Below are 15,350 nucleotides of genomic sequence, written 5' to 3' on the forward strand. Positions count from 1 at the left end.
GCACACACAACACACATGCACACAAAAAGATTAGGGAAGGGCTACAATGGTTGTTCTCCAATTCTAAGGCTTCATTATATGCTGGTGACGTTCTTTGTCTTTCATTTCTTTCTGAACTCTTATTATCCTCTCCTTCACCCATGTGCCCTCAAAGTGGGTGATATTTACAATGAGCCTGCTGTGTGTGTGTGTGTGTGTGTGTGCGCGCGCACGAACACTGATCACTCTGTGTAAAGCAGGTTAAGCCATTGGGGTCCCTCTCATTAAGCCAGAGGCCTAAAATCCCCTCTCACACACTTTCTCCGAAATCTACGGCCTCGGAGAGAGATGAAGAGGAGGTCCACAGAGCCCTTGGGGTGGTGGGTGGTGGTGGGGTGGGGTAGGGTGTGGAGGTGCTGGGATGTGAGGCTATGTGTGGAGGGCTATACAGTGGCGAAGGCGATAGCGGTGGGGACAAGCCTCTGCTATCTCTGACTAATAAGGCATTTTAATTGTGCGGATTTAATTTAAGTACAGATTTACGGCTTCACAGGCCCTCATCACGCCCACTTAAAAATAACTGGGAAGATCTCTCCACTTCTGATCTCCTTCTGTGTGCTAATGTCTGCCTTGGACTGTGATGCAAGGTTTTCCTTTCTCTTTTTTCTTCCTCTATAAGGAGGTGGGACGCATCATTAAAATACGATGTGAGCGAAGGTGTTAGATCTTTGCCACCATCGGGCTAATTATCAACACTGGCCACAAGGAGAGGGATAGAGAGCCGGTGCGGCGAGGTGCGCTACCCTCGGAACTCTGTCACATTATCCGAGACATTTGGATGGCAGAGCAAAGGGGCGCGTTGGGAAAACCCTTTCTTTTGGCTCGCTGATATGTACACTCAAACAAACGACGACACACTAACTCTCTCCCTCTCTCTCTCTCTATCTCTCCGTCTCTCTCTCTCACAAACACAAACACACACACACACACAAGGTCACAAAGAGGGCTCTCTCTGGAACCAATCCATGGTGCTCTAAATTGAGCACTCACAGTTTATGTAACCTTTGTTGCAACTGTGACTGATACACAAGTCCTCTTTAATACGATTCTGAAGAGCCGGGACTGAAAAAAAAGGGCAAACGGAAAAGAAGAAAAGCAGTGCGTCCTGCCAGGCCTATGAAGCTGGGATGACAAGGCACTGGCAAAGCAGGCCACTAGATTTGCATGGACAGGGAGCTGGAAGGGAAACTGCCGATCTGCAGTTGACTGGACACTGCTTCCTTCACCTGCACGCCACGCTCGCTTGAACACAATGAGTCATTGTTGCCCGTATAACAATCACTCTAGTGTGCTGCATTCACATTTGGCTTGGCAAAAGACTTCATTATTTATTTTGGTCAATCTGTTCCGCCTGATGTGGGGAGGGATCCCTCCCCCCCCGCACAAGTTAACATCTGCCGCGACGTGTCACATGAGTTAACATCTGCCTGTGTTTTTACAGCGGCTGTCAGGCTGACGCCAGTCAGACGCTGACGGCTAAGCAGAGGTAGCTCGGCGCAGTCACAGGTGCACAGTCACCTGATGACACACTAGCACTGTAATGGGGGAAGAAGAGAGGGAGTGTGTGTGTGAAAGAGAGAGAGGGGGGGGGGGAAAATGAGCATAATATGCATAAACTCATAAGCCCGATGAGGACATTTGACAAGTAAACCCCAGCACAGACACACACACACACACACACACACACACACACACACACTCAAAAAACACCAAACACACTGCATGTCTCCAGTCTATTGTCACTTTCATGCCATATGCTGTCCATCACCGAGACAGAGCTACTGTGGGTGAGCGTTCTCTCCACTGAGTGAGTCCAGAGGGCTTGCAGTCGCCCCAACTGTCATCCAACATCTGTTGAAATTACCAAACTGCTGACTGGTAGCTCACTGCCTCCGAGCTGATGGCGTCTGCATGCCGTCTCGGCATCACTAAACCAACAATTAATTTCACTCCAATTTAGGGGAAGAACATGACACAGAATGTTGCGCACATGTACATGCGCGCCCACGCACACACACACGCACACACACACGCACACACACACACACACACACCACACATACACCACACATGCACCACACACACACACACACACACACACACACACACACACACACACACACACACACACACACACATACAGACACACATACACCACACACACACACACACACACACACATAATTGTTTTCTCTAATACATAGCAATAAACATACACACACATATGAGACCCATATGCAAATGCACACTCGCAAAGAAAAGAAAAGAGGCAGAAGCGATTACTTTATCTCCATAGCCAGTACTGACTATCCACTTGAGGCGGTCCTTAAATGCAGAGTAATGTGCACGACTCCAGATCATGTCACAAAGCCTGCGGTCAGAGCCTCTTCATAAGAACAAAGGGCCTCTCTCACAGCTACGGGCCATCATTCAGCTCGTTTATAATCCTTATTAATTCAAAAGCAGTTGTTGAGGGGGGAAAAAAGTCGGATGGAACCTGTGGGGATGACCAGAGGTCAGATAAAAGATTTTGTGTGAGTAACTTTGGCAAGAGCCACCCCTCCCCATGCTCCAGGCAGATTAATGAAGCCACAGGGACAATGTGAGAACTGGCAGATATGCACATTTTCCTCTCTACTTAACCTCTGCAGGCCAGCTGACCAGACCAAATAAGCTAAGATAAAAGGGGGGCTTATCTAGGAATGTCGAAGAAAAAAAATAATAATGGTCATAAAGGACACAAACAAATGCCTAACAAGCTGCGAATTTTATGCGGCGAGACAAAATTGTCTACAGAGTACCCAGACTACAAGCATAGCTCCCAAATAACAAACATACTGCTTCTACTGTCTATATATAAATGTGTGCTTTGGATCTCCATGACACTTGTATTCCGCTAAAAAAAACCCACAAAGGTGCACATGCCTGAACTTCAACCCAACAATAATTATTCTGTAAAGCCTCACAGAAAATCAACTTAATATGCATATCACACACTCGTCACAAAAAACAGACCTCTTCTTGTTTAAGAGAATTCTTTTTCTAAGACGCTTACCAAGTCTAGAATCCTCAGTGACCCACATGGGCAACCTAACCAACAAAACTACAACAATTTTCAAAACTAAGAAGAAATCACCTTTCATCAAGATAGTTCTGCATCACTGTAAAAAAACAAAACAAAATGCTCACCGTTTTGGCGCTGTACTTGGCTTGGTTGGCCTTGTAGCTGTAATCCGAGTACTGATCCGAACCAGTGGAGTTGTCATCTCCGCCCGTTCCCACAAAGGTGTTGGTGGCTGGGAGCTCCTGCACAGCTTGGTGCTTCTGGGAGGCTGATGGCGATTGAGCCTGGAGCTGAATGGAGGGAAGTGGCGAGTTGGAGCGGTAATGACGACCCAGGTCGGGGCTGCCAGGGGGGTATGTCAGAGGGAGGTGTATCCTGGGGCTATCGCTGACACCGTCCAGGTTGAACTTGAGGCTTTTCTGGAGACTGACCTCTTCCTCTTCCCCGAGGGGCTTGGGGGACTTTGGCGGCTTCCCTTTCCTCCCCTTCTTGCCTTTGCTGCTCTTGGGTCCCTGCTTGGGAGTGTAGAGGTCCTTGGTCTCCTTTTTGCCGGGCTGGTAGCCACTCTTGGTCTCCCTCTGAATGCGGTGACGGATGAACACCACCACCACTATCACTAGGATGACTCCGGCCACACCAGCCAGACTCCCATAAAGGATATTACTTCTATGAGCGGGGTCAAAGTCAGGGTCACCGGCAATGTCCATGTCTAGCGGGGTGTAGAGGCTGTGTCCGACAAGCGCCTCCACCAGGCTGACGTTTGCAATGGTTTCGTTGACGTAGATGTGCACGAGGGCAGTGGTGTGACGAGTCGGTTTTCCCCGGTCACTCACTCGGACCACGAGGCGGTGCAGGCCGCTGTGTTTACGGGTCAGTTCCTTGGCCAGCGTAATCTCACCGTCGGATGGGGATATGCGGAAGAGTTCGTGAGGGTTGCCCCCAGTGATGCTGTACACGAGCTCTGCGTTGGGTCCAGTGTCCATATCCTCAGCCTCGACGACCTCCACGCGACTGTCTGGGGCGGCTAATGGGGACAGGCGCCTGAAGGACGAGTTTGAGGGCTTGATGACGATCGGTGCGTTGTCATTCTCATCTAGGACGTTGATCACCACGCCCACGTAGGATGACCTAGGAGGATCGCCGCCATCTACAGCTTTTAGACGAAATGTGTAGCTGCTCTCTTTCTCTCGATCAAAAGAAATGCTGGACAATATGGTTCCTGTGCCATTTTGAACGATAAACTTCCCAACGTCTGGCTCAACTGAGAGGTGCACTTGAGCGTTTTCACCTTTGTCCATGTCCATAACAGTCACCATGCCCACTGGACTAAGAGGAGGCATGTTCTCCAGTACTGAGAAGGTGTACCGATTCAACATGAACTTGGGCTCATTGTCATTGCGATCGAGTACCTTAACCACGACCGTGGCTGTGCCGCTGTGACTGGGCACGCCTTTGTCGGCTGCGACAACCTGAAACTCGTACTTCTCCCTGTGCTCTCTGTCCAGAGGACTGCGCGCTCGCACTGTACCTGTGATGGCATCAATTTCGAAGAGACCGCTTATAGAGGGCTCAGCAACTATTCTGTAAGTGAGCTCTGCGTTGGTGCCGCTGTCAGCATCTTTGGCGACCACATCTAGAATCTTCTCTCCAGGCTGGTTTTCCTCTTTAAAGTCAACTTCGAAGAGTGAGGGCGAAAAGATGGGGGAGTTGTCATTGATATCTGTCACTTGCACCTTCAGCGAGTTCGTGCTGGACAGTGCAGGGTTACCTGAGTCCACAGCGACAATCTGGACCCTATATTCTCGAATGTCCTCGTAGTCAAGCGGGGTCGTGGTCTGCAGAAAATATTTTTTTTTGTGCTCGGCGGCAGAGTCACTTGCTAAGCGCAGCTGGAATGGGACATCCCCTGCAACCACACAAGTCACTACTGCATTCTCCTCTTCATCCTGATCTGAGACTTGGACTAAGGCAACTGCTGTCCCCACTGGCATGTCCTCGGATATATTTGCGACTCCTTCACTGTGAGTGACCAGGCCAATTCCACGGATCTCCACAGCAGGGGCATTGTCGTTCTGATCTGTCACTTCGATCTCAACAAAAGTTTTGGACGACTTGGGTGTTGGTCCTTTATCCCGTGCAACCACATAAAACTTTAAACTGTTGATCTCTTCACGATCCAGTGCCCCTTTCACAGAGATAATACCAGTGGAACGGTCGATCCTCAAGAGTTTGGGGACAGGGTCAGTAGCCTGGTGAAGAGTGTACTCAATCTCCCCATTAGGGCCAAGGTCAGAGTCATTAGCTTTAACCTGTAAACAGAAAGGGATTTAGGTTTAGGTTTAGATAGATAGATTATACTGTACAATATGGCAAGGTCAGGGCTGGTTTTTACAAGTGGCAACCAGATTTGGTTGGCTTTGGCAACCAAAACCTCATTCTGATTGCCAACCTGGCAACCACTTTTAACCACTTTTAAAAGTTCACGTTGAGCCTTGGCAAGGGTGCTTTATATTCACAATAATATCCATACATAAACATTCCATAACAGATTGTATATACAGGTGAGTACAAGTGTACATATTCATATCAATAATATTTACAGTAAAATGCATATCCAAAACAAATGATCTGCATTTAGATATAATAAATCCTGAACACTGAAAGAAATGAGTAAACACTGAGTGAGTAAAACTATTTCAAATTATTCAAATCATGAACTGGCAAGCAAGTGGTCAAACAGTCCAGCATTTCACCAATGGCATTAAAAGTGCAGTTTGTGCTCTGTTGGAAATGTGCACCTCAGCAAAAATATCAAGTGCTATTGCTGTAGGAAGGATCAATCCAGGGTGATGTGATTATACATTTAAGAGACTATCCTTGTTTTCCTATGCTTCTGTTTACTATGAACCTTTGTTTTTTGTTCAGTATGTCATTTTGTTACAGGTTTTTCATGCAGTATCTGGTTGTCTCTTTAGTTATGGTCATGCCTGGTAATATGTTTTTGTTCACAGTATGACTCATAATTTTCATGATCCTTTCATGATTATGTCTCTCTCTCTCTCTCTCTCTCTCTCTCTCTATATATATATATATATATATATATATATTATACACATCAAGAGTTAGATACAAAGGTAAAACTGGAATGCTGTTCCCTAGGGTAGGGGAAACATCAGTAATCATGAGAAGCACCATTATCTGGGGGGCTATCTAACAGCAACAGACATGCAAAGCAAAGGCACATGAATGACAAATGACTGTCATTTTTGCTTTTGCCCAAAATTTAGCGGTTCAAAAAAACCTCTCTGTAGGAAATACTCTGAAAAGTAAACGCCTCAGGGGAAGCACCTAAAGGCTGAAGGAAGACAATAATTCCTCAGTGATTTAAATAAATGAGTCATTTTGCTGTAATCATCCCAAGGAGAATCAGTGATTCATGCTACACTGTATTGAGGAGTGTCCCTTGGTGAATCTGAATGATCTCCATAAGAGAGCCTTGGTGATCAAACTGTGCTTGACTAGTCTCTCTGTAAATGAAAAACAGGCATATCCCCCGGGGACCCCTGCAGTCCCACTATAAACCACTCAGCATTCAATTTATAAGAAAACCACTTAAAGAAGCTGAAGGCTCACTGCAGATGGGGACTGAGTTTCCCGAAGAGGTCAAGAACACAAAGAGCTTCCATTTGTTCATCACATGACAACAAAGTTACCGAAAGAACCCTAGGGCTGAGCCAAACACTGCTTTGCACAAACAATGCATTCCACACCAGTCATTTTTCACTAAATTGCAGTAGACATTACATGCTGTATTCTTAGTAACATAACCAGAGAAAGAGGAAGAAGACAGAAGAGCTTAATTTACCTGAAGCACTGAGTGTCCAATGGGACTGTTTTCGGCAACTTTAGCCTCGTAGAGTGATTTCTCAAATCTGGGTGCATTGTCATTCGCATCGGTGACAACGACCCTCAGCAAGGCACTGCTCTGGCGTTGAGGGGATCCCCCGTCCAGCACTTTGATGCTGAGGTCGTACGAGTCCTTCTGCTCGCGGTCAAGGCTTCCCAACACGATGAGTTGGGGCAACTTATCGCCACGATCCTCGGCCACCTGCAAGCTGAAGAGCGACGAAGACTCTGACTCGGCGGACAGCTTGTAGTCAGACACCCCATTCTTCTCCGTGTCTCGGTCAGTGGCCAGCGGGATAGGGAAGAGCGCCCCGCTCTGAGTGTTTTCCGGGATGGACAGGGTGAGGACGGGTGAGGGGAACTGGGGTGTGTTGTCGTTAATGTCCAGCACCTCGATCCGACCCTCGATCAGCCGGGGGCTCTGGTTCTGGATCAGGTCAGTGACGGACACTTCGAACTCCAGGAAGCAAGCCTTGCCCTTGTTCCGGCAGTTCTTCAGGTCCTCGCGGTCGATGGGGATCTCGGTGGTGAAGATGTCCCCTGTCTTGCCATCGACCCGTAGGTAGGGAGAGCCAACCTCCAGCTTGTACAGGTGCCCGCTGTCTGGCAGGCCTTGGTCCGACGCCAGGCTTCCAATTAATGTGCTGGGAGGTTGCTCCTCAGGAACCCTGTACAAGACTCCTCCCACTAGTGCCATGCCACGGGGGTCGAGCAGAAGGACCCACAGTAGGAGCGCCCTCAGAGGAAACTCCATGGAGGCCTTGTACAGCCACACCCTAGCCTGTGACACATACAGAAAGAGAGCCAAACACACACGTAGAGAGAGAGAAAGAGAGAGGTTAGCTCCTTATACTATCAGAATACTTCAAAATACTACTACAAAAAACTTAATCTTAACAATTCCTTATCCCCTGAAAAAATACTTTAACTGTGTGTGTATGTGCTTAACAACAAAACAAAACATTGCTCAAATGTATCATTCAGCTAATGCAACAAAAATAACTTATTTATCAAAGATCTCTCCAATTAGTTTCTTTGCTATCCAGGAATTTTAATGCTCACAATCTTCATAACAGATACTGTGCATTCTGTCTACACTCCCAGTTCCAACCCAAACACACGCATACACAAACAGAAACACACACACACACACACACACACACCCAAACACACACACACACACACACACACACACACACACACACACACACACACACACACACACACACACAGACAGACTCACACGCAGACACACTCAGGCATACCAAGGGTCTTAGGGTGCTGGAGTGTTCCTGGCCTCCTAGACAATTCTCTGTCTAGTCATTAAACTAAAGGCTTTCATTCTCAATATCATGCATTATTCATAATTTAATTTTCCAACACCAGACATTTCTATCAGCAGGATGAAAAGCATTTAGGGTATTAAGATGAAAATGCATAAGGACATAAAAAACACACTATATTCAAACTTCTCGACATCTCAACACTGCATTTATGTTTGAATAGTAAACGCATGCTTGTTAATCTTCCTAGTTAAGGGACATTTTCAGATCATTTATTTGACGTTTCACACTCCGAATTGGTGCTAATATGTCCCCAAGTTAAATCATGCTTGTTAACACTACACCAATACTGCTAATTATCACCCTTTTGCCTGACTGTACAAGCTAAGCTGCAAATTAATGACCAAACACAGCTAATAAGACTAATTAATTCTGTTTTCTTTCAGTGGGAATGTATAAGCCCGACTCTATACAATATCTCAGCACGGAGTGCCATTTTTACAACCACAAATAGACTAACCTGCATTCACATGTTCACTGCTTACTGATCTAATGCATAATATGGACTTAATTGAAAAGCATATTGCTCACGCAAAGAAAATGACCAATCACAGTGGTTGCATGGGTTACAATAGGCTACAGCGGTCCACTGTATGTAGTTTGCGAAGATACAGCAACAGGATGGCTGTCCAATCATACGTCATCTGGAGAATGGCACAGAGCTCCCACTGTGACGACCCAATCACCAAGCTCTGCTTCCTTACTCAGGGTGGGGGCGTGGGGTTGTTATGTAGCAGCAAGGGGGCCTGGGCTGTTATCTCTCCGAGCACAGATTTACTTTAGGGGTTGATGAGATCTCCATCCCCTGCTCTGCCGTTACGGGCTAATTTACACACTGTAAGGCTCATGTTTGATTTCTAACCTGCTAGGCCTTCTCATTAATCACTAGCCTCTGTTTTAGCTTCAGCTTTGATCCATATTCCCAAAGCATGCAAGAATTCACTTCTCCTCTCTTGCTCTCTCTCTCTTTTCCCTCCCCCACCGCCAAGCTGCAAATGATTTCGGGTTTTAATTATTTTCTGAGTGTGAAGACTCCTTCGTAGGACTTGAAAGGGAGTGTAGACAGTTTATTGGGTTGAACTCTCACGTCCCAGGGCTTCGACAAATGCTCTTGTTGATGACCCTTGTATACACATGTTTATACAAAACACCAGTGCCGGAGCGCGTGTGGTAGCCCTACTTTGTACCCCACAAATCAATACCACTCCGCACATGCCTGCCATGTGACATTGCTGAAAAGGAAAACAAACAAGTGCCACACAAAATAGCAAAACTGGGGCAAGCACAGAAATGCAATCAAAAATCCAATTCCTCTAGATGTGTTAAGATTCCAAGAGTAGGTTATTGACACACTAATTGCTAGGGTATTGATGTGACCCTTTTTGCGTTTACAGAGGTAGCCTACTTTCGATTTGATGGGAATGATGGCATGAGAAAAAAAAAACAAGAAGCATGTTGCTACTGCATTTAACATGGACAACATGGAGGGATAACATCATACATCTGAACAGAGAGCTGAGTAATGAGGGAAGCCAAAAATGAGAGGAAACAAAATGTGGTTGAATGTTTCCTGACTCACCATTTTTCTGTGTGTGTGTGTGTGTACCCTCTGAATCAATACAACCACTGTGCTACCTTTCCCTTGAATGCTAAACAAAAAAACAATCCTGTATGATTTCTATGAAACTCATTCCAAGTGTAGTGTGTGGGCTTTGCAGTGGGTGAGTGAAGATGAGATGGAAAGCAGAAAACCTTGGGCCTGTCTAATCGCACCCTCCCCTTTCCTCCTGCTCCTGGCTACCAACCAAAGTCAGTCCATCACAAAGACATTTTAAAATGGCAGCATTTCCTGTGATAATTACTGTCCATTCCAAAGAACAGCTGAAAAAGACTAGTCCAACCTTCTGCATACACCAGGCCAACACGACCTCCTACTGGGGTCAAAGAGTTTCCTACTGTGTTTCACGTTACATCTTTCATCCATTATCCAGCTGTATCTCAAACAGTACTGATTACAGCCACCAAAATATCTCAGTCCTCATTTAATGAGGTATTCTGTCACACCAAGCATGTTTGCTACTTGGCCTATCAACCTTTCCTATCACACCATCTCATTCAATTGAAACACCACTGCAAGGTAGTCTATAAACTTCATTGTAGAGCTGCACTCTAAATTGCCTCCCCAAAACCCTGACAAGTACACAACAATGTCCTCTAGATAAGAGATGCTCCAAACTCCAAACTGTTGGGTTTACGCACCCTATCTGTTTCAGATAAGAGTCAATGGACACTCACTACACAAATGAAGTGTTGGTGATTATGCACTCCACATAATATTTCCAAAAGACACAGACAAACAGAAACCATGTCTTTAGCTATGAAATATCATGGACAGTGAATTCTATGACCAGGAATCTAAATGCCATGGACAGACATAACCAAACACATGCAAAACATGCATGGAAAACAAATCGGACCACAACAATGCCATTCTGTCCCTTCCATTTCTGTCTATTTGCCTTGTCATTTGCATTCAACATGAAAAACAGTCTACTCAAGCAATCTTGCATAACAAAACCTCCAGCATAACGCCAGTGGAGAGTAAAGTAAGAGTGCATATCCACACTTTCTCAATGATTATGAATTATAATTTACCGGTCATTAACAAATACTTCACTTTACTATTAAATGACGTGCATTAATTTAGCGATCACCTGGACCATTTACTCATGCCCACATAAATTTTATAACAAACAACACAGATTAAACCAATGGATCGTTTAAGGGAAGTCAGCAGGCCAATCATTTCACATTTGGCAGGTAGAAGAATTCATGATGTCATCCCACTATGATGGGAATAGCTAATATGGAATGAGAGAGGGGAATTTCACAGTAAAGTGCAATATGTCAGATAACAATATGATTATAATCTGGAACAGGTTGATCTGTGAATCCTATTCCATCCCAGAAACATTATCTCTCTTTTAACACTGTTAGAATATGTCTGCTCTCGCTTCAGATGATAGGCTATTTACAGCAGAGAGGCCTTGCATTCTCCACAGGCTTACCTGGGCTCCAGAGCACAGCAGGCTCTATGGAGGCTCCCAATGTGTTTAACCATTTGCATTCTGAACTATTGTTCCAAACATTAATTTGAATATGCCGGACTTGGCAAATTGAAGATTGCAATGAAGAACTGACTAACTTTAATCAACTGTTTCCATCATAAAATGCCCTTGACATTTTCAGAGAGTAATTGAAAGACTATGGGCTATGTGATACTTTATATTGCAATGCCTACAGTATGTACAATGTAACATACCAACTACCAATTTACATATAAATGTACTCTAAGTCAAATCAACAACATCCTATAACTAGCATTAGCATGAGCACACACCATCGATGTGCAAATGACAAGTAGCCTATGCCAATTAACAGCAAAATATCAAAAGTTGGTGGGTCAGGACATTAGTAAAGCCAACGCATGGATGGGAAGCATCCTTGAAAACTGCTTGGTAACAACCACACTTCTGGGCTTGGGGGATTTTTTTTTTCAAACCTTATATCATTATTCTTCTTGATCTGTTTAGTCAGTCAAAGCAAACCAAGGAAGTGTGCAATCAAAGCCAAAGCCAATACATCCTCTCTCTCATACATTATGGGTTTCATTGCTAAATAACAAACAGCAAACTCGATAATTAGCAAGTCATGAAGCATTAAAGCTTTCAAACCGCAACTAACTGTATCACTAAACGCCCGTCCTGATTTATACAACACAACTTCAGATAAATATGCTGCCTTAAACGCGAGTCAGAACACTGAGGAAATAAACCTCATAATGTGCAACTGGCTTATTCTAACTGTGCAACACTGGTGCATCAATTCAATTGGGGACATTTGACGGAGGAGATGCAGCTGGGGCATGCCACAGGCTGAATTCACATGAGTTTCTCCAAACACACACACACACACACACAGACACACACAACACGCACACACACAGACGCACACACACAGACACACACACACGCACACACCACGACTAGCAACAAGCAACTGCACCTAATATCAAGGCTACATGCACATTTAGAATAAGGCATCATTATAAATGGATCATTTGAATCCCACTATAACGAATTGATAAAATACCGACAAAATCCGTTGTGGTTACTTTGTGCGACGAGTGGAATAATGCGTTCTGTGAGCTTTTTAAGCAAGACTAAAACATTCCGTACATCACCTGATGGCGTAAGCGACTCGCCTGATAAAGTATCAAAACGTTCAATTACTTACTGGTTTAGCAGTCTTGGTCATCCGTTAAGAAATGCAAGACTGCAGTGTGAAGATATTCGGAGGCGCAAACTCATCGCTTCAAACTATTAAACTAATACCCTGCATTATCGCTTCACATATTATCATAGCCTACCAAAACGTCTCAGAGACAGGAAATACTCGACCAATTCGTCTACAAAATCGAAGCTTCTTGCGGTACCAAAATCACAGTTTGACTGGCCTAATCATTCCAAATATCTATCTACTCAAATTTGAAAATCTTCTGCGTATTGATGTGATGGAGTGTTTAGTAGGATATATCAGTTCCCTGGCAATGTGATAGACAAGTTCAAAGTGGACCATGAAATATTACGCTCAGCCATGAATGCGATGCAAGATTAAGCAACTCTAGGGCTTATTCTAGGTAACGTTGCCACTCCGTTTGATTATTATTTCGAGTCACGTCTATAAAGTTCATACCTTCGGCGAAGACTTTTTGTCAGACGCCAGTTCCCGGCGTTGAAAAGCGAGACCAGTGTTCTCTTTCATGGATAGAAAAATAACGTGTCCTCCGATGATACCCACGGCAGGTGCGTCAACCCTTAAACCCCTGCCTCAAAGAATCCAGACGTCAAGAAAGCACAAAACCTCACGACGGGGAGAAAATCCAAGTAGCAGCAATATTATCTTTCCTCTCCATTTCCAGGACTGGGTGCCAATTTGATTTCACAGTCATCCATCATATATGCTTCTGGGGAAATGATAAGTCTCAGCAGATGTATCGATAATGTTCCGATTTATTCAGATACAATAACACAAGAGTTGACGACTGAAGCCGAACACCGCCGCTTCTCTCTGTTTAGAAATACCTCAGATCATTCTCTAACAATCTTTTTTCAGTGTTTCGTCCAAGTTGTCCACTCGTTGCGTGACAGCAAGCCACCAAAACAGGAAAATATCGTTTGTTTTGCCACTGTCTACTGTACACTTGGGGGTTCCCTTCCGTTTTCCCCACTCACATGAGCGTAGTTTCGCACCGAGATCTTCGCCGCACCGGCGTTAATCCTGTCTGCATTTTCTGTGCATGAGAGCGAATGGGAAGATATTTCAGCGCTTGCTCCATTCCCTCTCCCGCGCAGGAGCAAAGAAACACGAGGAGGTGGGGCTCCACTGAAGTCCTCAGCCTCAGCAACTTCTTCCCATCACTTTCGCCACAGGCTGTTTACTGGAGTATGCACATCGGTTAAGAAAATCATACGGATGTATGAAGTCTGCCCGCAGTTCCACCACATCCCCACTATGTTTTTCTCTCTCTATTGTTTAGACTGTATTTCATAACATTTATCTGCTGGAGCCAATATTGCAGGTGTCGTAGCCTGTTGCAACATTCCTTGTGCGTCGGTTTGGGGTCAAAGACATTTAACTTCATATGTGACGGCGAGTGAAATAACCCACAATGCAGTTATCAACCGATAAAACACTTATCACCGTCCTGTGCTTTGACAGTTTCAGTAGCATGACTGATAATCACACGCCATGGAATAGCTAAGGCTGATGAGTATTGATCGATGTGAAATTGCACTCCGTCCAGGCTCTACTGCTGCCTATTCAACAGATAACGAGACAGAGGCGCTTTTCTTTTGGCGCCACCCACGGGCGTATGAGCGAACAGCTGGCACGTCGTGTTAGCACGGCAGGGGGCTGCTCGAAGGTTATCAATTGAAGTAGCCCTGTCGTTTCCAAATTGACGTGCATAACGCAAGATGCTGCTGACTATGAGCAGATAGTAATTTGGTATCGTTTGTCTGAGGATTCGGGTCATAAACATTGTCATAATGAAAATGATCCCACCGACTAGTTTATGGCAGAACAGATGGATAATCTCTTATAACGTGGCTCACGCAGCACTGGTAGCCAGTCTGTCCTTGTGTAATGGTGAGTTGTATCCTCGCCACTTTCTAACAACCTATCCTCCACCTGCTGACCTGACAAATAAAAAAATAAATAACATCAAAACAAGATCGCTGTTGTCGAGTGCTGGGGCACCTTTGCAGGCCTCCGTCTCTACTCTAGCAATGTTTGGCTGGAGTGTGGTGCACTAAGCTTGCGCGGTAGTCACGCAGAGGCGGCTGGTCAGTGAAAGGGGCACTCAGCAGGCAGTTTGTCCTCTACAAAGAGCTCCACAAACATTTAGGCTTAGTGAACGGACACTCTCAGTTAAATTAAAACCAACATGCTGTGGGCACGGCTGTGTGTGTGAGCCTTCGCCTCTAGAATGAAAAAGCCTAGGATGGAAACAACCGTAAGACCTCCCTCTCTCTCTGTAGAGACAGAAAGCGGTGGTACTGTATATCAAGAAAAAAGTGTTGAAAATGAAGAGGATTTAACCCAATGTGTGTGACTTGTTGGCATGGTAGTTGTGAGATGCAGTCGTGCCTGTTGTCACACTTTGCTGAACTATGGGAAGCAGCTGCACCTCTGACAAACACAAACACACACCTCAGATGGTGCACCTACCGGTGTTATCACACATCATACTCAAGGGAAGTAAGTTGCGCATGTGATGCAGCCTGGGTGGAATCAAGCAGTTGCTGTTTACTTCAACACAGAAACATATTATTTGATAGACAATGTGCTTATTTCAGCTTAAGACTGCGGACAACTTATAAGACTGTGTATTTCACTTAAGACTGTGTATTCACATTCACATCACAGCTGTTACA

The 15,350-nt window shown here is 45.1% G+C and overlaps 1 protein-coding gene across 4 annotated transcripts in view; it reads right to left on the reverse strand.

Moving 5' to 3' along the window:
* The window catches only part of pcdh1a (protocadherin 1a), a 92,480-nt gene extending 78,726 nt beyond the window's left edge, over positions 1-13,754 (reverse strand). For 3 of the 4 annotated variants that reach the window (XM_048237431.1, XM_048237430.1, XM_048237428.1), the window contains exons 1-3: positions 13,108-13,754; positions 6,969-7,799; positions 3,229-5,412 (exon numbers count right to left, since the gene is read on the reverse strand). In XM_048237431.1, the coding sequence (XP_048093388.1) occupies positions 3,229-5,412; positions 6,969-7,799; positions 13,108-13,176 (3,084 nt within the window). In that variant the 5' untranslated portion in view covers positions 13,177-13,754. The remainder of the gene's footprint in view (positions 1-3,228; positions 5,413-6,968; positions 7,800-13,107) is intronic. The other variant, XM_048237429.1, reaches the window with a different exon arrangement.
* Positions 13,755-15,350: the final 1,596 nt, after the last annotated feature.

This window comes from Alosa alosa, chromosome 2 (assembly GCF_017589495.1).
Source record: "Alosa alosa isolate M-15738 ecotype Scorff River chromosome 2, AALO_Geno_1.1, whole genome shotgun sequence".
NCBI lineage: Eukaryota > Metazoa > Chordata > Actinopteri > Clupeiformes > Clupeidae > Alosa > Alosa alosa.